This window comes from Neolamprologus brichardi, chromosome 13 (genome assembly GCF_056152115.1).
Source record: "Neolamprologus brichardi isolate AB-2024 chromosome 13, ASM5615211v1, whole genome shotgun sequence".
Lineage (NCBI taxonomy): Eukaryota > Metazoa > Chordata > Actinopteri > Cichliformes > Cichlidae > Neolamprologus > Neolamprologus brichardi.
The window spans coordinates 17,558,055-17,578,975 of NC_142116.1; the positions used below are offsets into that span (position 1 = coordinate 17,558,055).

General features: G+C 39.3%; 2 protein-coding genes across 4 annotated transcripts in view; both read left to right on the top strand.

Annotated features, from left to right (window-relative positions):
• Positions 1-2,209: 2,209 nt before the first annotated feature.
• On the top strand, positions 2,210-7,633 carry LOC118454908 (disks large homolog 1). Its single transcript, XM_087850501.1, has 8 exons — positions 2,210-2,257; positions 2,373-2,588; positions 2,832-3,074; positions 3,259-3,348; positions 3,599-3,676; positions 4,622-4,894; positions 5,042-5,140; positions 6,457-7,633. Exons 1-8 carry the CDS (start codon positions 2,210-2,212, stop codon positions 6,607-6,609), a joined length of 1,200 nt encoding a protein of 399 aa, XP_087706627.1. The 3' UTR covers positions 6,610-7,633.
• Positions 7,634-11,888: 4,255 nt separating this feature from the next.
• mlip (muscular LMNA-interacting protein) overlaps positions 11,889-20,921 on the top strand; it is a 37,200-nt gene continuing 28,167 nt past the window's right edge. For all 3 annotated transcript variants that reach the window (XM_087850252.1, XM_087850254.1, XM_087850253.1), the window contains exons 1-2: positions 11,889-12,131; positions 19,447-19,572. In XM_087850252.1, the coding sequence (XP_087706378.1) occupies positions 12,102-12,131; positions 19,447-19,572 (156 nt within the window). In that variant the 5' untranslated portion in view covers positions 11,889-12,101. The remainder of the gene's footprint in view (positions 12,132-19,446; positions 19,573-20,921) is intronic.

Here is a 20,921-nt window from a genome sequence, read left to right on the forward strand (position 1 = left end):
ATGCCCTCATCATGACAGATAGCGTGATATGGTACCTGCAGCCCAGTCATGGTGCACAGATAGACCAGCTCTTCCAGGATGGCATATATGTTGCAAGAAGGTTTAGTGTGTCTCCTGGCACAATCTCAACACTGTAGAAGAGGCAACAGAAGACAAGCTATATACAAGAACACCTGGACAGGGGCCATGGAAGGGATCAACCCAGCAGCAGGACCGGTATCTACTCGTACAAGAAGAGGACAGCTGCAGACCTTGTTTAACAGTGTGCCTCCTGTTGTCTCCTCCACACTGAGACCGAGTGGGAGACACAGCAAATGTGACAGCACATATGGATGTGCCATGAACGGAGGAAAATGTCTCTTCAGGTTGCACAGGTCCTTGTACAGTCACAAGGACACCAGAAAAAAGCACATCTAGAGAAAAATCAGTCAGGAGGGTAAAGAGTGTCTCTGGTGTCCCTCAAGGATCAGTGCTGGGACCATTTACGATTTATCTCCTCTGTCTCTGAAATGACTTTCATCATTTTGGTGTACAGTTTCATATCGATGACTCTTTTTCTACAAAACCAAGAACCTCTCTTTCCTCCCTCTTTTCTCATCTCCATTACCTCAATCAGACCAAACTCGGTGACAATAAAATGCAAGTTTTTACAAAATTACGCCCTTTTGTTGTCTCTATATATGTCAGGCCCACAGTGTCAAAAGTCTTGGAATCATCTTGGACAATACTCTCTCCTCTACTGCCCACATCAGTAATGCCTAATTCCACCTGTAGCATTTCTAGACTACGCCCTTTTCTCTCTGAACACAGCACACAAGTCCTGGTTCATGCGCTGGTCACCTCTTGTTTGGATTATTCCATTTCATTTATCTCTGGTCCCCCCCCCCCCCCCCCCCCCCCCCCCCCCCCCCCCTAAAACTTCTCCTTAATCCATTTCAAATGGTACAGAACTCAGCATGAGTCATCACCCTCATCAAGTCTATAACACCTATTCATATCCAGCTTCACTGACTCCCCATTCCTCAGTGTATCCAATACAAGATTTTGCTTCTTACTTTTCTCCTCCTTTCCAAGGCACTTAGCACTCCTGTAATTTTTAGACCTCATTCCTCACATCCCTCCCAGCAGCTTCAGCTGCTCTTCTGATTGCTGCTCACTTCAGGCATCATGGGTGCCCTTAACTGTGCTGCACCTTTGCAGCTGATTACCACTTCACCTTTGTCAGCTAGACTCTATGACGTAATTCAAATCGAAACTCAAAAACAATAACTATTTTGTTTTATGTTTTAAGTTCATATTATTTGTGTCTTTAAGTGTCTTTAAGTGTCTTTCACGGTCGTTCATGTTTTAATATTCTGTTATAAGGTGACCTTGAGTGCTTTGAACAGCACCAAAAAATAAGATGTATAATTATTGTTATTAGGGGGAGAGCAATAGTGTGTGGACAGCACATATGGATCCGCCATGGCTTGCAAAACCATCCTCTTTTTCGAGGTGTTGTCCTATTTTTGGCTCTTGAGTATAGCTGTTGTCACTTTCATTTGCACCAAAGGAGGTGAAAGAGATTCACGATGGTTTGTTTCCTAATGAAATAGATTGACATCCCTGAAGTTTGACTGACTTCATGCTATATTGAGATGACAAAGTGTTGTCTTAATTTATTTTGAGCAGTGTATATACAGTATATACAGTGTTCTCCAGTCCGCACCCAAACACAGTGAAACTGGAGCTACAGATCAAAGGGGCACACGTATGTATTGGTCTGTTATCCTAGTTCGAGGCATCAAAAAGTAAGCTAGTACTCATGCACTTTTCAATTGGATCAAACATTTAAAGACAAGTGTACTAGCCTTGGTACTGAAAGAAGTTTTAATCTTTTTTTGTGAGTTATTAAAAAGCTTTCACTGGTCCTGACCTGTTTGTATTGATACATTTAGCACTGCCTCAAGTGACCTTCTACTGTTTTAAAGTATGGACTCCATAAGTGAGACTCCAATGTGTTTAAAGCATGTCATCATTCTTTACTCCTTCTTTGCCTTGCTTCAATCAAACAGTCATGGGAAGGAAAAATTGTGGCAAAAAATTAGAGAAAGAAAGATGAATTCAGCTTTTGTCTTTGTGGCTCTTCAGAGCTTTAAAACTATGTAAGGGAAAAGGTACTACAGTAGGATACTGACTGTTTTGATGTACTGTGGTGCACAAAATCCTAATGGTCTCTCCTAGCATAACATTGTCCCAGGACCAGAATGGCAACCAAGTTGGTCCTTTGCTACAGACAACTGCACATTTGCATTCAAGGTTTACTTAACCCTGAGCCATCATTGTCATTAGATCGTTTCTACAAAACATCTCATTGACTTTCAAATTTTCAGCAGCAGGCACTGTCTTCTGACCAACTCCAGGAGTGTAGAAATCCTCATACTAACCAGCCCCTCAGGACCACTTCAAAAACCTGGGTCATCCCAGGCTTCAGCTGGGTGGCAAGCAGAGAGCGTCTGCAGGAGGAATCTCAGGTGCTGCCACCCAGTGACAGTGTGTGCAGTCGCTTCACAGAGGAGGACGGAAAGGAAATTAAACAACCCGAGGAGGTTTGTTGTCCAACCTAGATATCTCAATCAGATGATATTGCTTAATTTGTTATCTCTTAAAGCTTCTCCAATTCTTCACCAATTAAAGATTTTACATCCTGTGCCAAGAAACTTTTGTAACTGGAGATTTCATTCTTCTAATAATCAGTATCTTTCATAAGCCCAGTGAATAAAATTTAAATGTTGTCATCTATATATGTCACAGAAAGCCAGTAAAACCATGAAATTATTTCTTATCACCAGGCTGGAGCAGGCGAGCTGTCAGAGTGTGATGCCTTACCTCGTCTGTTTCGCCACCAGAGACTTGAAACCCAAGAGTGCAGGAAATTTCAGCATCACAAAGCTCTTATTAAAGTGGGCTCTTTTCCCCATGGAGACCCCGTCCACAGCATAAACATCCCATCCATCACAGTGCATCAGAAATCTTCTGTGGTGACCGAGAAGTCCCTTCTTCAGGAATCATTCATCTCCCAAGTGCCATTAAGAGTAACTTCAGTCTTTCTTAAATGTCACATTGCATCTGCAGGATTACTGTAGTCACTGCAGAGAAGTGTGTTCATTCTGTCAAATTGTTACTAATTGATTTTAAATATACCAGGGAGTGTTGCTCCATTAGGCCTCAAATTACAGGATTTTAGCCTTTTAACTCTAACAAAACTATTTCCTTTAGTTACAGATCAAAGTGTCTGGTCAGAGGGGTAGTTTGGGAATCAGCATAGCTGGTGGAAAGGGCTCACTGCCATACAAAGATCACGATGAGGTGAGTGCTGGTGGAGAAGAGTCGGGTATTGCTCAATCTCTCAAACACTGTACATTTATAGCGCATCGTTTGGCTGCCTGACTGAAGATGATGAGAAGCAGCTGCCGCGAGGTTCTCATAGATTTGCTGGTTTTAGTCAAACTCGTATAGATCTGTGTGCAACTTGAAGAGATTACCCAGTCACAAAAGGCTTTCGTTACATACTTAAACAATAATTTCATCCAAGGTTATTGTGTCTGTTTCTTTTTAGGGCATTTTTATTTCCAGAGTAACTGCAGGGGGGCCGTCTGAAAAGGCTGGAATCCATGTTGGAGACAGACTGCTGGAGGTATTTGTAATAATTATTAATAACTTCTGATTTAATCAATATGTGCAAAGGTCTTGAGCCACCTCTCATTTCTTTATATTTTGCTTCCAAGCAACCTTCTTCCCATTTTAAAAGTGGTCAAGCAATAATTCTCCAGGCTTTCTGAAGGCCTTTTCAAAGCTTTTCTTTCCCACATTTTCAGCCCTGCACCTGAACATTTTCAGTTGCTGGAAATTTGGCATATCTCTGTATGTTGTCTGACAGTCGTGTCCTTAAGAAATAGGAATAATCCAGCTAAGAAGATGGATCTGGTCCTTCAGTTGATCCATCCAAAGTTCACTGAAGCATATCAGTGAATGGATGGCTGTGAAGAAGCCATTCCTAAGGAACATTCAGCTCCTTCAAACGCTTAGAGAACTATTCCTGAAGACTACTTAAAGACATGAAAAGATAAGCTTGCCTAAGAAATTTCAGACTCCTTTGAAGATTAAAGGTACATACCAAATATTTTCATTTAATTTTTAACTTTAATATGGCAGAGTACCGTATTTACAAGTTTCAGTAAATTGCTACACCTTTTTCTCATTTTCTTATAGCCAATTATAAAGAAAGCAGTGTTGGCTCAAGACATCCACACAGTACTGTATGTGCAAGTTTGTGAAATGTGAGTGAATTTAAATAACACAGAGAGATAAAACTCAGGTACTTCCCATTGATGTTCCTCTTGTGACCAGTGGAGGGCATCATAAGACTAACAGAGGAGACAATCACTGCTGTGAGAAACAGAAAACCGCAATTAAAAAGTGAATATCTACCTTTAGGCATACTATTTCAGTACTTATGGTGTGTGTGTGTGTGTGCGTGTGTGTGAGAGAGAAAGAGAGAGAGAGTGAGAATTTCTCTCCTCTGACTCATGCTCCTAGTTTCATTGCTCCTCAAAGTGTAATGTGACCATCACCCTCCCAGGTCAATGGCATCAGCATGCAGGGGGCGACCCACCACGAAGCGGTCAGCGCCCTCCGGAATGCTGGGAGTTGCATCAAGATGAAAGTGCTCAGAGAGAGGCTTCTACCTCGAGTGGTGCATGACCTGGATGTGTCTCAGGATCCTCGGGACGTGGCTGGACGGCAGCTGTGCAGCCAGCACGGCGGAGGCTGGAGTAAACAGCTCAAGCTGCAGAGCGCAGAAGACTGTGTATCCAAGAAGATTGAGGCGGTTGTGTGCAATGGCAACGGCATTGTGGGTGGTTTACAAATATATATTATATAGCATACAAAACACACTTTTTTTCCACCTGCCATGTGTGGATTAAAACTTCAGGAAACAGCACTCCCTGAGTAATTCTTTTACACCTCTTCCCAATTTGCTCTGTTTCTCTTGTTTCAGTCTGATTTGGAGAGTGATCTGAAAAGGACTGTGTCTGAGCTGGTGGCAGAGGCTTTAACAAAAAACGATTTCCTAGCAGGGGGGAAACAGACGATGACAGTAAGCAGATTTCTTATCCTTCCTTCTGAAATAAAGCCTATTGTTATTATTTTTCAGGGAAAGCTTAGTGTCTTGAGACACATTAGGAAAAGCTGAAACGTTTGTGGAAAAACTAAATACATGACCGGCCTTAGACACTAGTTTTGTGCACTTAGGAGAAATGACTTTTTTGTCTTTATTTTTTATCACAAACACAGAGGTCACATTCTAGTAATGCATCTGGTCTCCATCCTGTTGAAAGGTTCATTTGATTTTAACTGTCACGCAGATGGACTCACATTATATTCAATCACTCTTTGATAAGAGGCAGCTTACTATGCGCAAGCTGCCCAGTCCCAGAAGCAGCTAAGCAACCCCCCAAACCATCAAATTTCCACTGTTCTGAGCTTCCCAGTTAGAACATTTTTTATGAAAAGCTGTTTTTTTTATCTGCTGAGAGCACGTCTGCTGCTACCGTGGCTGCTTAATTTGCCTATTCTGGTCAGACACACTCATTAGTAAGCTAATATTTCTGCTCTGTTGCTGTTTTTGTACGGCTTCTTCCTTGTGTGCCTGCAACATATTTTCTTTAAATTGTAGCACGATGGTTGCAAGACTTACCTGCATATCTTGGAGGCTTCCTTTTGCAACTAGAGACTGTGTGTGTGAGCTGAATGTCCTAGGGCAAACTATCTTGGCAGTCATTAAAAACCTGCATCACTTGTTGCTGATTTTTTTTTCACTGTGTAAAGACTTTCAAACAAATTGACTTGCCAGATGTATGCACAACCACGAAGGCTTTGGGGAAAATGCTTAACATTTGGCATAATGACACCAAACACTTCAACTGAAAGCAGAATGCAAGAATTGGAGAAACCCTATTCCACCTGTCTCTCGCTAAGGTAGTGCTGATATTGGACACCTAATTTGGAACTCCTGACTCTAATCTTAATGGATTTTAGGATGTGCACTTAAATAAACCTTTGATTGGATTTTTTTCAGTTGGATTTTGCTCAAAATTATTGCTTCGTGTTTATGAGAGCCAAGAATAATTTTTTTGTGTACTTTCTCAATTAAAAACAAGCAAACAAATAATAAGAAAATGGTTGCAGGGTGTAAATATTTTATGTCTTAGCCGTGAGTAAGTCTCAGTCAATTGATCAAGTAAAAAATGGGACGTCATCATTTTTCCACCTGAGTTTAAAAGAATGTCTTGTCTCCTGGAGTAGTAGATACTACTATTCTTCTGAGACTTCAGCAACTACACATCATATCACCTGATAGCTTACCTCTTTCCTTACTCCATCCTGTTTCCTTCTCTAACAATCATGTGGCAGATCCCCCGGATCATCCTGACTCATCCCTCTACCTCAGATGAAGATGTGGAGCTCTTGACACAAAGCCCCTGCAGAGAACTGCTACGTGACTTTGACGGTCCTGGCAAACGAGTGTACGCTGACCGCTGCGACAGTGCTTTCTGTCTGCCCTGACCACAGATTGGTGCTGCAGAGATGCAGGACACAGACTGTTACTCTCCAGCTATTTGTTTTATTTCAGTACTGAAGCTTCACTGATGTTACTGTGTAGTCTAGGTTTGAAACAGACTGTTGGATTGTGGTTTTTACTGTCACTGCAAAGCTTGTTTGCCTGTCAGTTTCAACTGCTGCTGATAGTGTTTAATAATTTTTAAAGCTTTAAATGCTTATTAGAAATGTTTGTTTTTTTCTTGCAAAGCTGAATTAAGACGACTGTACAGCTCTGCAAAGTCCACATAAAATACAGGTTGGAGTGTCAAATGTGATCACTTAAACAGCGAATGATTGCTGGATACCTCTGCTTCACACTGCGGAGTGTAAGTAATGGACATAGAGGCACACAGTGTCTCCGCCCATGACAGTGTGAAGCCCTTAAACCTTTTATAGCCCACGTTGTGATAAAATGCTACATGGATGAACAGAGAGCACAGCAGGGAGTCTGAATCCCACAGAGACCTGAGACTGACTGAACTCCGCTTCTCATCTTCACACTGCGCGTACACTGTGCGTTTTGCTCATACTGCTGTATGAGCAAAACGCACACTTGTGAGATTATACGCAGAGCTGAGGGAGAGAACGGACACATCGCAGGAGGAATCTGCAATCTCGCTTCCACAGCCCTACAATGTTCAGACCGTAAATGCATAATTACATCGTGTTACTTTCTCAATAAAAAGCAGCAATATCAATATTCCAAGAGGGTTTTTTTTGAGTCGCAGGAGGCGTGTTTACTTGTGCAAATGTAAGATTGCACAATGCTGCTGTTTCTGTTCTCACTCTTCCTTTGCTCACAAAAAACGGTCTGCTTCTTTAACATATGGTAGTGATGACTCCTGGGTGATATTCTTTTAGGGATACAACCTGTTTGGAAAGCACATCCAGTGTGTGAAATTCAATTCAGAGTCTATTACTTAAAACTGTCTCAAGAGGTGTTTGTGTAAATTTGCAGAAGGAGATGAGGAGGATGAACATGGATTTGGAGGACTAGATAATAAACTGTGAATCTGTTAAGATTGTCACAGGGTATATGTTTTCATAAGCGCCTTTACTGTAGGAAACATCAATTCATTTGTCGATGTCAGATTTACTGCAGTGAGTTTTAGTCTTCAAATAATGAAAAATGGTACATCACGGGATGGTTTTCTGATATTACTGAGTGGTCAAATCTGTATTTATTCATTTACACAAACACAAACTTCCCTGCACAGAGCTTTAACTTTCCACTTTAAGTGCTTTTTAAGTGCTTTCTTTTTACCGTGCACACAACTGGATGATATATGAAGTCCTCTGTCATTCTGTTACATGGTGCGATGAGTCCTATCTTTAAGTAAACATTCCTAAGACAAAAGATATGATTGCTTATTCATGAAAGGAGTGCGTTCAATCTCGGACCAATTATTAAATCGAAAGTGGACTATGAAGCAAACTGTGGAGCTGTGTGCAAAACAGGCCACCGGCATCTGTAGTGCTTGAGGAAACTTATTTATGTCCACAGAGTGGAAACAATGACGATCTTATATTTTATTGTGTTTTTATTGAGGCTATTTTATATTGTTCCTTGGTATCATGGCTTGGATGCTTACCTTTTAAGAACAGCAGCTCACACAGAATAAAATTGTTGAATAGTCTAACAGGCTGATTGGTGAACCACAGCTGAATCCAGCATCCCTGTGTGCTCCGCAGGTGACTGGTTAGATTATTTTTTTAGATTAATTTTAGTTTTTTTTTTAAAGATTTTATTTAACAACTCCCATCCTTTGCATAATACGTTTCATGTTTGTAATCCCAAAGTGTAGAACAGCACGATCTAAAAGTTGCTTTGTTTCAGCCGCCATCACTAAGGCGACTTTAGGTTTCAGGATAGCTTTGAACCTTGGAGAGTTATTTCTTTTTTTAGCCTTAGGTATACCGTATATATATATATATAGGTATATTATATACTTATTGCTTTCATCACAGGCACAAAATATATTACCTAACTGCAGACTTGTTGCCTTACAGGCTATGTCACTATGTCTAAAGACACATCTTTACAGTTAATATAGTCATATTAGTTATATTAGTTCTTATTAGTTGAATTAGCTGGCAAGCTTTTGCCGATATATTTTGCCAACAATTATCATTTTGACAGCAAAAATAACATTTCCGGATAAAAATGACATACTAATTAGTAATACTAATTACTAATTAGTATTACTTACCGTTATATTTGTGCCACAAAACCAATCAATCAAAGACTTGGATGCAACTAATCTGATTTGGTCTCCAATCAGCTCGAAAAATAACGCCATATTAAACACCATTTGTAAAATTTACAAGACATTTTGCTTGAGTCCAGACCACATTTACTGTTCTTGAGCTCATTCATTCATGTGTAACATGAACCAGTGGGAAGGGAGGCGCCTCCACAGGCTAAATCTTATTCATGCATTTTTTCCACAACCTTGACTGAGAAAGACCCAAATTTGTGAAAGCTTCAAAGACGTCAAAACGCCAAAACACAGTTTTCTTGTCTGCTATCCAGTTCCATCCGCACGCATTCATAATGTTACAGAGTAATGAACAACTGAACACGCATGTCTCAGCTGGGTCCATCATTAGCACATGTGGAAGCTTTTTGCAGGGAAGACCTTTTTGCTTGTGTTTCAACTATTGTGCCGTCCTAATCAGCGTCCCTTAGTGGCTTCAAGAAAAGAAGAATCCTGTTGTGCTGCTTGTTTGGATTAGCCATGATTTTTTGAATTCCTTCACTATTTATCTCCTCCACATAGTGCAAAAGATTGCAACCACTAACACAAGCTTGAAGATGTTCAGTGTCGTCCAGAACAATAACTGTGTCTGAAGCAAAACTGCAGCGTGTGTTTGTGTCTGTTTGAGGGAGAAAATGTAGTTGTGGAGACTCCATCTGTAGCAGGAACTACTGAAAAAAAGCAGTTTTGAGTATTTTGCAGGCAGATCAGTCACAATAGCATCCGCGTCTTGAAAGGCGCAGGTGTATGGTTGACACAAAATAAGGAGATAGCATTCAGGGGTACACGAGGTCTGACATCTGAGAGCTGAGTTAATGTAATCATGTAATGCAGTAATGACTATGATGACAGCATTATGTCAAGATAATTGCTAATTCAAATGCTGATTCGCTGTAAGTGGATTAGACACACATCTCTGCTGATGTTCACTTATGCCACCCAAATCGATGTGTCACTACACTCGTAAGAAAATCTCCTCAAAGATGAAAGCTAAGAGTCATGCTTCCTGCCTACATGTGACTCTCCCCCACACCCTCTTATGATGGATGCCAGATGTCAGGTGAAGCACGATCACATTTATGGTTCGAGGCTGTAATTTAAAAGTTGAAGCTATCAAGATTTGCCACTCAAAAAGCATTTTGGGCACTTGTCGAATACTTATTAGGATAAAAGAAAATGCCAATATTCCTGAGAGTATACAACAGTTTGAGTAAAATAGAAAGGAAGAGGAAGCAGTGTTGGAGTACGCTTTATCTTAATGTGTTTTTCTCTGCCATAGACAGGCAGGAAGAGGGAGACAGCAGGGTGGAAATGGACAAGAACAGCTGTGACAGGAATGAAGAATGTAGTGTACGTAAAGGATTAGCATCCACTTCAGAGGTCTGTTTTCACTCACTGATAAGGGAGCCGGGAGGTCGATGTTGCAACAGGGTAATGAATTCTGTTTCTGCTTGATATCTCATTATTGCAAATGTCACATTGGTCTGCTGGCTTACAGGATTTTAGATTATCTGGACACTGTAAATGATAATCTGATATTATATAAAATTTTTATTTAAAAGTATATAATTGTTGTTCATTCCAAAAAATGACTAATTTTATAATGCTGTCCTCGGTGCACCAAACCGCTGCATTCTTGGTGGTTACACGTGAAAATAGGACAAAGGCGCTATTATTCAGTGTTCTCTGCTATTACAAAAGCTTTGCCAAACAATCAGATAAAAAAACAAGAACAAAAACATTCATAAACGCCCTCCTTTGAAATTTTTTTTTCTCAGACACATTTTTTTCCACAGAATAATCAATTTCACATTCATCTCTTTTTGTTATAATCTGGCCTCTGTCAGACAATATACTTTTTTATATTCAAAGGAGCTTGCAAAGAAAAGCGTCAGTTCTGAACTGAAGAAGCTTCTTGGATGAGAAGTGAAACGTCTTCAATCAACTTAAAGAAGTCCAGACGCCTTTCTTTGCAAGCTCCTTAGACTACGATGACCTGGATGACCGAGAACCTTCACAGACATACTTTTTTATATGTGTAACAGATGATGTCTGCTTCACCCATCAGCCCTCCAACCATCCACGTCAACTCCACATGCACACACACCCACAAAACTGACTTGTCCTTATAAGATAATCTTTATTAGTCCCATTCGTGGGAAATTTGCATGCATGGGAAACACAGAAACATGCCAAGAAAAATCCACGGAGGATCACACACGATGCAATGAAAGACTTTAAGGGACTTTAAGGGTTCAAGAAACTGATTAGTGATGGGAGAGAGGAGGGGGAGGACTACAGGTGAGCACATTTAACAACAGGCGATAAGAAGAAACACCAACACAGGAAAGGAAACAAACCTTTCAAAAGCCAGACATGAATACTAACACTTAGCAAGGAATTGGAGAGGAGCCAAGGCATAAATATGGAAATGAGACAGAGGGTTGCACAGTGAAATACTAAAAACAAACACTTATACAAATCACAATAGACACAAGCTAAAACAAAAGATAACGCAAAACCTATTTAATTCAATTCTATTGATTTTGGTACTTTATATTCTTGCCTTGCAATCATACAACAATCAGAAGCAAACACTTGGGCCATCCTCAGCTACCAGTTGGGTGTGAAGCTCTAAAACAATAAAAGTAAGAAAAATACTGAAAGAAAGCATCCCACTCAGGACAGTTTCTTTTGTGTGTCTGATTGTGAAGCAGTAATTTTAGTAACAGTAATGCGATTACTGAATTTTTTGAAAAGTAATGCTTTCTAAAACCGTGTTACGAAGAAAGTAGTATTATTACAGTGAAACTGTAAAGATTTGTGGGTGACAACCGGATCAACTCAACTGAGTTGTGAGAAATGTGAGGAAAAAGAGTTTATTTTAAAAGAAAGTCAAAAGCAAAATGAAACAGTTGTGGCTATTTTCTCCTGTGTGTGTGCTGCTCCTGTTGTGAACATTGTTACCACTGCCCAGCAGGCAGATTGCTGTCTGCAAGCTATTTGTGGCTATTATGTGTCTATAAAAGGAAATCGGCAGGGTGATACATACACCAACAGTAATACACTTTGAACTTCATGAGAGGAGCTGAAAAGTGGGCATCCTGCTTTCCATATCTACTTTGATTTCCATGTGAAGTCATGTATTAAGTCTGGAATCAAGAGAAACTTCTGGATGGGGAGACATTTGAGACCGAAATGGACAGTTTAATTCTGGGTACGGGAGAGGTAAGATGGTTTGGAAATATATATACTTTTTTCTCTTGAAGACATTTAAACTTCTTCTTGGGTAATTGCTATAAAGCTGAAGTGATGCGACTGACCCGCCTTTGCCTTCTTTTGACTTTTGTACTTCCAGTGGAGCTCATTTAAAATGACGTTTTTAGAAGAATATTTCCCTCAAGGCTATTTTCCTGCTAGAAAAAGGAAACCAGGAATTTAATTTTAATGCATTAACACTATTCTGTCTAAACAAAACTCTCTCTGTGCTCTCTAGCAGCCATCACCACCCTCCAGGCTTACGCACATAAACACTTAGACGCAGTTTATTTTCAGAGGTCGGGTGAATAACAGTTGCCACATTTTCACTCAGAGTAATTTCGGAGAGATTTAATGCTAACTTTTACTACAACAGAACTATAAGTTACAAGAATAGAACTTATAGTATAATGCTAATATATGGCTGGAACTTTATATATGACTTTTATTAGCTACAGTATCACTAAACTTTCATTTTTCTCTACATGCCTTTTTATCCATGTACATGTTGCCCTAAAATTTTCAGGCATTAACTGAAATGCCTTTAAGTGCTTTGCTGTTGTTATTGTATGAGATATGTAATGATAATATTTGTTTATAATCTTGAGCAACAGCCTAGTGAGCTCTGAAGCAGCTGGCTGTGAGCTATATTTGCACAGACTATGCTGGAGGGAGGGGTTGTGTGTTTGCTGTAATTAAACTCTTTGCTTAGTGGCACACCCAACTCCTTATGCATGTGCTGTGGCGCAGCATGTACTGCTTTGATATGGATTTTAGCATCTGTGGAACACAGCAGTCTGGGCTTTACAGCTGTAATTATGGAAATTAACTGAGCACTGTGAATAACAAGGACTGATAACAATATGTGAGATGTCAACTCTAAATTTTTAGACATTAAAGAAAAAAATGCAAAAAGTGCACAATATTGAGGATATTAAAACTGTGATAATGTTGAAAAAGCATAACATCCCTGGCATTCATTCATAATGCTGAGATTCCTCAAAACAGAGTTTTCATTTTGCAGGAGGCCACTTTATGAGAGTCCCTGAAGGCTCCCACACAGGGTGGTCTCCTTCAGGAGATGATTTAGTGCAGCTTTTATAAGGTCTTTGGGACGGGTTTGACAGACCACAAGACATAACTGAGTGATGGCACTCGCACACAGTGGGGACACACGCAGCACACTAAGCCAGTGGTGGCTGGAAATGTGATCCATGAGGACATCATGACCTCAGCAACACTCAAACATTCACGAGGGCTCCGCCAGGCAAGTAGGAAATGCCTGTTTTAACCTTTCACCATGTAAACTTACTCTGCTATGACTACAGAGGACTCACAAACAAGGGGGTTTCATAATAACACAAGTACATAAACAAGTTAATGTGATGACTCAGGATTATTTTAGCTTGAGAATTTATTCAGGTTGTTTATAAAAAGCTGATTAGTGACACGCTGGATATAACTGAACCTCCTCACGGCCACAGAAGTCTAAGATGTCACAAAACTCAAAACAAAATTATTGTTGTTGTTTTTATGGTTAACTGCACTTAAAATTGGACTATTCATCATAGAGACAGAAAAGGTACTGTCAGTGTTATACTTAACCTTAATATTGTTTCTGGTAAATATGAAAAAATTATAGTATTCATCAAATGCCACTATTGATAACTATTTTTATCTGTGACATGTTTTTTTTAAAATCATAAATATGATTTCAGCAATACAGATCACTCAGATCAATTTTGCATTTGTTTCTGTCATCCCCTTCTTTGAAATGTATCATACCAATAAATACCACAGTTATCGTAGCAATACCATCAAAAACACATTTTTGCATTTAACACACACACACACACACACACACACACACACACACACACACAGACACACACACACACACACTATTTCCCTCTCTCTGCTCTTACTGCATACAATTCATCATTTGCTAGTTCTACAGCTTCTGTATTCACTAAACATGCAGCCTAAATATGATCAGAAGCATTTTCTCCAAGAAACCCCCTGAATAAAATGTTATGTAATCATTTATTCAGTTTCCTTATTAATTATAATAACATAACACCCACCAAAACAGAGGGCATCGCACCCGGAAGTGTTGTTCCAGCAAAGTTATACTAGTATATATGCATACATAATTTTTACCTAATATATAGTGCTGATAAATGGTCAAATAGCTTTTTTTAAATAATGCATTTGCTAATAAATTTTGAAAAGCCGATTCATTCGAAAAAAATATTAAACTGCTGATTTGGAGTATCTTTATGAAGCACTTTTACTGTCACCATTAAGCGCCTTTGCATTAACTACAATCACACCAATCATAAGTATGATGACCCTAAATCATATCCTGCTTTATACTATCTGACTTAATAACACAACAAAAACATTAAAGGTACTGCACTACAGTGGTTTAAATCATATGTTTCTAGTTGGTTCATGTAAACTGGGAGTCTTCTACACACACTAAGGTTAACTATGGTGTTCCACAGAGTTCTGTGCTGGGACCAGTTCTGTTAACATTATACATGCTTATGTTAGGTAGTATTATTAAAAGACATAGCATACATTTTCATTGCTATGTAGATGATAGATGATACCCAGATTTATGTATAAAGACAGGTGACATACACCAGTTATTTAAACTGCAGGACTGTCTTAAAGACATGAAGGCCTCTCATTTCCTGCTTTTATAATTCAGCCCTAATTTTTTGTAGAAACATAGTGTCTAACCTAATACTCCATTAACACTGTGAGGAATCTTCAAGTCACTTTTGACCAGGATATGTCATTCAATGTGCATATTTACTACAAATATGAAGAACTGCTTTCTTACGGTGCAACATCTCTAAAATTAGAAACATCCTGTCTCAAAGTGATGCTGAAAAATGAGTACTACTACTATTACTAGATACTGGTTACTATTACTTATAGGCTGGACTACTCTCATTCCTTATTTTCAGGTTGTCTTAGTTGATCCAGAATATGGTGAGAGAACTGACAGGGACTAGATTGACAAAGCATATATATCCCATACTGGCTTCTCTTCATTGGATCCCTTTTAAATCCAGAATAGAATTTGAAATCCTTCTTCTCATATAGAAAGTCTTGTATAATCAGGACCTTGTCTTAAAGACCTCATAGTACCATATCACCTAATTGAGTACTTTGCTCTCAAACTGGTGGTTAACTTGTGGTTCATACGGTAGAATAAAATAGAATTAAAGGCAGCGCCTTCAACTTTCAGGACCCTCTTCAGTGTAACCAGCTCCCAATATGAATTTGCACATCCTTCTCTAAGATCAGGCTTAAAAATATCATTTTTTAAAAAAAATAAAACTTGATAAAGTGCTGGATCAGGTAACCCTGAACCCTCTCTTAGTTATGCTGCAACAGGCCTAAACTGCTGGAGGCTTCCCATGACACACTAAACACTTCTCCTTCACCCACCTCTTTTCACTCTCCACAGTATTTGTTTATACAGCACTTTGCATGTTATCATTAGTTATTATTAACCTCCTCCACAGGGTCAAAGTCTAATGAGATATTTTTGAAGAAAGAAAGAAAAAACCTGTAGCTGAAGTCTTCATTTCCTGTAAGGAATTCAATCACACCTAATTACATTCCACTGTTTGCAATACACATCTACGTGACATACAATATAAACGAAATGATATCCTGAATAAGGGAACGCAGTTTTACATTTGACACGAATAAGAAATCTTGTTTTGTAAATATCTGAGTAAATATTCTATCCAAGCTCCTTTATAAAGTAGTTTGGCTCATTCTCCGAACACTGAAGAGCAAAGGTTTTGTGATCCATTTTTAGCACTGCCTCAAATATCTGCTACAATAACTCCACTGATTAAGCAAGACGCTTCAGCGGCTTTGCTCTCCAGCTTGCTGTTTGCAGATGACCCCACCACACTGAGCAGAGAAGCGTCATTACTGAGCAGCAGAAACACTTTTGATGAACGTGTGTGAGCTTTGATTGCCGCAGACAAAAACACTTTCACAAACTCAGAATAAGAAACACCATTAAACTCTCATTCTGGAGGGAACTGGAAGTTAGCACTTCCTCATATATATGCACAACACTTAGAGTGCCTCAACACACCAGGGTAATGTTTAGAATGACTTTGTGCAGTTTGAGCTCAGCTTTGTAAGTGGAAATAAACATCATTTTCTGCCAAATTTGAATTTGTACACCTCTCAACTGCATGAGTGGCCTCAGTGAGAGTGAGCTGATTATCACTGCTAGCTAATGTGATACGTACTGAGCTGTAGAGGCTCCAGAATAGTTGAGTCTTTGATGTAAAGACAAGCAGCACAGCACAGCATTGCAAGACAATCATCTACACCTCAAAATCTTTTTAAATGACAAATTAACAGAGACACAATAAAAATATTTTAATAATGGGCTTCTCAGGCTTTTTTTAAACATATTTTGGTAGTGCCATGTTAATCATTTTGCCTCTCTATATCATTTATGCTCAGTGTTGGGAAGGTTACTTTTAAAATGTATTCCATTACAGAATACAGAATACATGCCCCAAAATGTATTCTGTAACATATTCCGTTACGTTACTCAATGAGAGTAACGTATTCTGAATACTTTGGATTACTTAATATATTATCATGCTGTTTACAACTACATGAATGTACTATTGCTGTGATTTATTACTGTTACTGAAGGTCCGCGGCTCCGAACCGTAGTAAAGGGACCTCTGGCTAATAGGGTGGGTTCTGTGTCGGGCTCGGCCGAAAAATAGCTTTACTTTGTTGTTTGGGTCAACTTTGCTAGTGAGAGACAGAGAGAGGCGTTGAAAGGCTGCTCTAATGGAACTTATTGTTTCGGAGGAAAACACGAACACGGTGTACAGTCGAGTCTTAATAGCTTACTTACAACTGGGCTCGTCAGGCACTCTTCTTGGCTGCAGTGGTTATTATTATATTTACATGCTTCCAGCTCCCGTTTTTGCTGGATGACAGCTCATACTTTTCCTTTTTCTCCCTCCCTCGCTCACAGACACATAACGTGTATGGCAGTCCATTCTCCCTGCAGCACGGACTACACTGCCTATGATGCTACATTCTTTAGAGCTATACCTGTAGCATTCTGCCTATTAGCTTAGCACAACAACAACAAAAAGGCCTCTCTCAACCAGAAAACACGCAGAGAGAGAGCGTCACCCTGTAACCATGGCAACCGTAACGCTGCCGCCTGGAACAACAGAACGTAGCTGTCAAACAAAACCCAAACAGTCCTGACCCGCCACAATATGAAACAGGGAAGTACCGCCGTGTAATCCATTTATTTCAACAAAGTAACTGTATTCTAAATACCACCTTTTTAAACGGTAACTGTAACGGAATACAGTTACTCATATTTTGTATTTTAAATAGTAACGGCGGTACATGTATTCCGTTACTCCCCAACACTGTTTATGCTAAGCTTAGCACAAGAGTGATATGTCATTTAACTCTTGACAGAAAAGTCTATTTACTCTCGTATCTCTTTACAAAGCAGTAAAAATGAACGTTGGACGATCCACAGCTTTATTACTGTTTTAATATCCTGCTAATCTTTAAGTGTCTGTGTCCTCCAGCGTGGATTCCAGGAGGACTTTTGCAGAATCCGTGACATTTCCATGACCAGCTGGTCCACCAAAGAACTACCAATCGCTTGCACTTAACAGCATTTCTAGCCAATACACTGTGGTATTTGATTTGATGATAATCCCGTTTAGTGCATTCCCCTTCAGTGTTTTTCTCTCTGATGACACTGACATTTTGACAAGCACCTTCTTGTTCCTTGTTGTTGTCATGGCTCTGTTGTTGTTCAAGTTTTAGTTCTCTTGATAGATGCAGCTGCTGTTGTGAAATGGTAAATATCATCAGGATAACAGTGATGAGCGGATCACTTATATAGCAGGAACAATAAAAACAATGCCACTTGATTCTGTTTGGCTTCTTTCTTTCTTTCTTAGGTTTGCATTCATTCCTTTTTTTATTATCTCGGTATCTCATCAGAGCTGTGGTGACTGAACACAGAGCCAGACCTTATGAGTTACTAAATTATTTAACCGGCTTCTTTCGATGTAGTTTCTTTAAAAAAATACATAAAATATGAGTGAAACATCCCAGTGCACGCATGTCAGTGTGGCCAATTGGATTTTAAGGCTTATTACCATTTTAACTACAGAGTTATATAAAGACTTATCTAGACTGTAAAAAGAAGCAAAGAAAAAAGTCTTAAAAGAATAAATACAATCATAAAAGGTAACATTTTTAATTTATTATATTTGGTAAAATTCGACGTGTGGTTAAAATATGGAGAAAAAAACAGCATCTCTGAAATATTAAAACAGGAAATTCATTCATTTTAAAATGGTACATCTTATTGAACTTTTTCAGTGTAGATGTCATGAAGAGGGAAATTAGTAACAGCGACCAACATTTCTTTCCGCTGTAGAGTCCATGAGGGTTTGACTAGTTTTTGAAGATCTACAGCTCTTGGCACTTTTCAGACTTTTCAGACTGCTTTGTTGTTACACAGACACACAGAAGCACTGATTCGTACTTAGGCAATTTCCTTCCAGCCAGTCAATCTGAGGTTCTTGCCTCAGAATAGTAATTATGTCCAACCCACAGAATGTTCTGGACATTGACAAAATGCCCAGATTATCAGTCTGCTTCAGGTCCCTGAAGTTTTCCTGAGCTTGTTCTTAGTGGTCCATTAGTATCACTGCCTGCAAAGCTGTGATTGCATCTGTCACATGCATTTCAAACGACCCGCTTGTGCAGCCCATGAATATTCTCGCCCAAAATATGGAAATAAAAGCCGGCCCTGTGACGAAAACTCCTGCTGTGGAAAAGCTACAGTTTTACTCTCAGTTGTGTTTGTTTAACACAAAGGAGGATCTTTTGCTTATTTGATGCTGATGAGAAGAGGAGCTGATTTAATTGCAATCATCACTCCTTGTTGAGGGTATGTGTGTCAGGCCACTGAGCTGTAGAGTGCTTAATTGCCTCATCTGTGTGAAAGTGTGATGCTGGAGAATTAGTGGTCGGGCATAGTTACACAACCCTGTGATCAGAAAGAGATCAGAAATGGGAGCTACTCAACGTTTCATTGGGCGCTCGGCATCTTTCCTTAAACTTGTTTTCGCTTTCTAGCTTTTAATTGAGAATAAGCCTCTTTATGCTTGACTGAGCATACTCTCCCATACTATATGAATGATTTGCTCCCCTCCTCTCTGTTCTACAGGTTTCCATAGGAGTGCCGTCGAAGCTTTCTACTTTCACGTTTGTGCCAGCAGTGCAGAAATTGCCAATTAAAAACGTTTTTACTGAGGAGGGGAGATCTGGAGCTCTGACAGAAAAACCAGATAAGGTACAGCAGCACCACTTGTCCACAAGATGGCAAAGCAATAATTATATAACCAATAACTAATATTCATCTTTGAAACAATTTGATTGTAAAACATTAATCAAATTTTATGCCTGATATTTGTATTGGTTGTGTGGTGAGTCACTAGCACTGAATATGAGCCCACTCATCTGACTTCCTCCAGCTTATGTCAAAAGTTGAAGTAATCATGTTTTTGAAATTGCAGACTCTGTGTTAAAACGAGAAGTTTAAATTTCTGTCCTTACTTAAATCGGATGACAGCATTAAAAAGTCCTTTAAAAAAGTTTTCATAGAGCTCTACGCAGTTCTGTGAAATACTAATCACACCTTGTGATTTAGTAGCATGTAGAAGCATATTTAGCACCGCTAACTTGAAGTGATCTTTTTCTGTATAACTCTCACATCACTGTGGAAGAATTTTGGCCCACTCTTCTTTAATGTTACCTCATTTTATTGTGGGTTGGTGGACATTTGTTTACGCACGGTTCTCTTAAGGTCCCAACACGGCATTTCAATCAGGTTGAGGTCTGGACTTTGACTGGGCAACATTTTTTGGACGTTTTTCTTTTTAGCAGTTTGCTGCAGTGCTTGGGATCATTGTGCTGTTACACGAACCAGTTTGGGCCAAGCTTTAACTATCAGACAGATGGCTTCACAGCTGATTCTAGAATATTTTGGTATACAGAAGTATTCACGGTTGACTTGCAAAGCAACCTCAGTTCATCTCCCCTCCACCACTGCTCCCGATTGTTGGGGTGAGGTGCTGACATGTTTGGTTCTCACAAAATGTGAAAATGTGTGGACTGCAATAATGTCCAGTTCAGTCTGTTCTGTCCAAAGGACATTTTTCCAGAAATCTTGTGGTTGTTCAGATGCAGCTTGGCAAAGCTAAACCTTGCAGCCAGGTTCTTTTCAGAGAGCAGAAGCTTTCTTTTGGTAAACAGTACGGTCATTAACTTGAACAGGGAGCTGAGAGTCTGAGATGCCTGCTTTTATTTATTTTTTATTATTGTGCAACTCCTCTGACCATGGGATGAATTTGCTGGGAAGTTTATATCATTGTGTTAACACACACCTGACTGCTCCACACCAGCAAACTGCCAAATATTCTGCTTTCATAGAGGTGGTCACACCTGCTGATAATCAAGATTAATCAAGTGCATTTAGTTAATCTTACTTAACCTTTTTAATTCCTATGAAAACAGTAAGGGTGTACTTTTTCACATGACTACAAATATATCCACTTTCCTTTTACATTTAACATGATATATACATTGCCATTTTTCTCACTCTAATAAGTCTCAAAATGAAATACTTATTTAATCAAACTT

What these genes read in the sequence shown, in the direction of transcription:
- LOC118454908 (XM_087850501.1), top strand. Translation starts at nt 2,210, where the DNA reads ATGGTCTCTCCTAGCATAACATTGTCCCAGGACCAGAATGGCAACCAA. An exon ending in CATACAAAGATCACGATGAG is followed by an intron (nt 3,349 to 3,598) that starts GTGAGTGCTGGT and finishes GTTTCTTTTTAG; the next exon opens with GGCATTTTTATTTCCAGAGT. An exon ending in TTGGAGACAGACTGCTGGAG is followed by an intron (nt 3,677 to 4,621) that starts GTATTTGTAATA and finishes TCACCCTCCCAG; the next exon opens with GTCAATGGCATCAGCATGCA.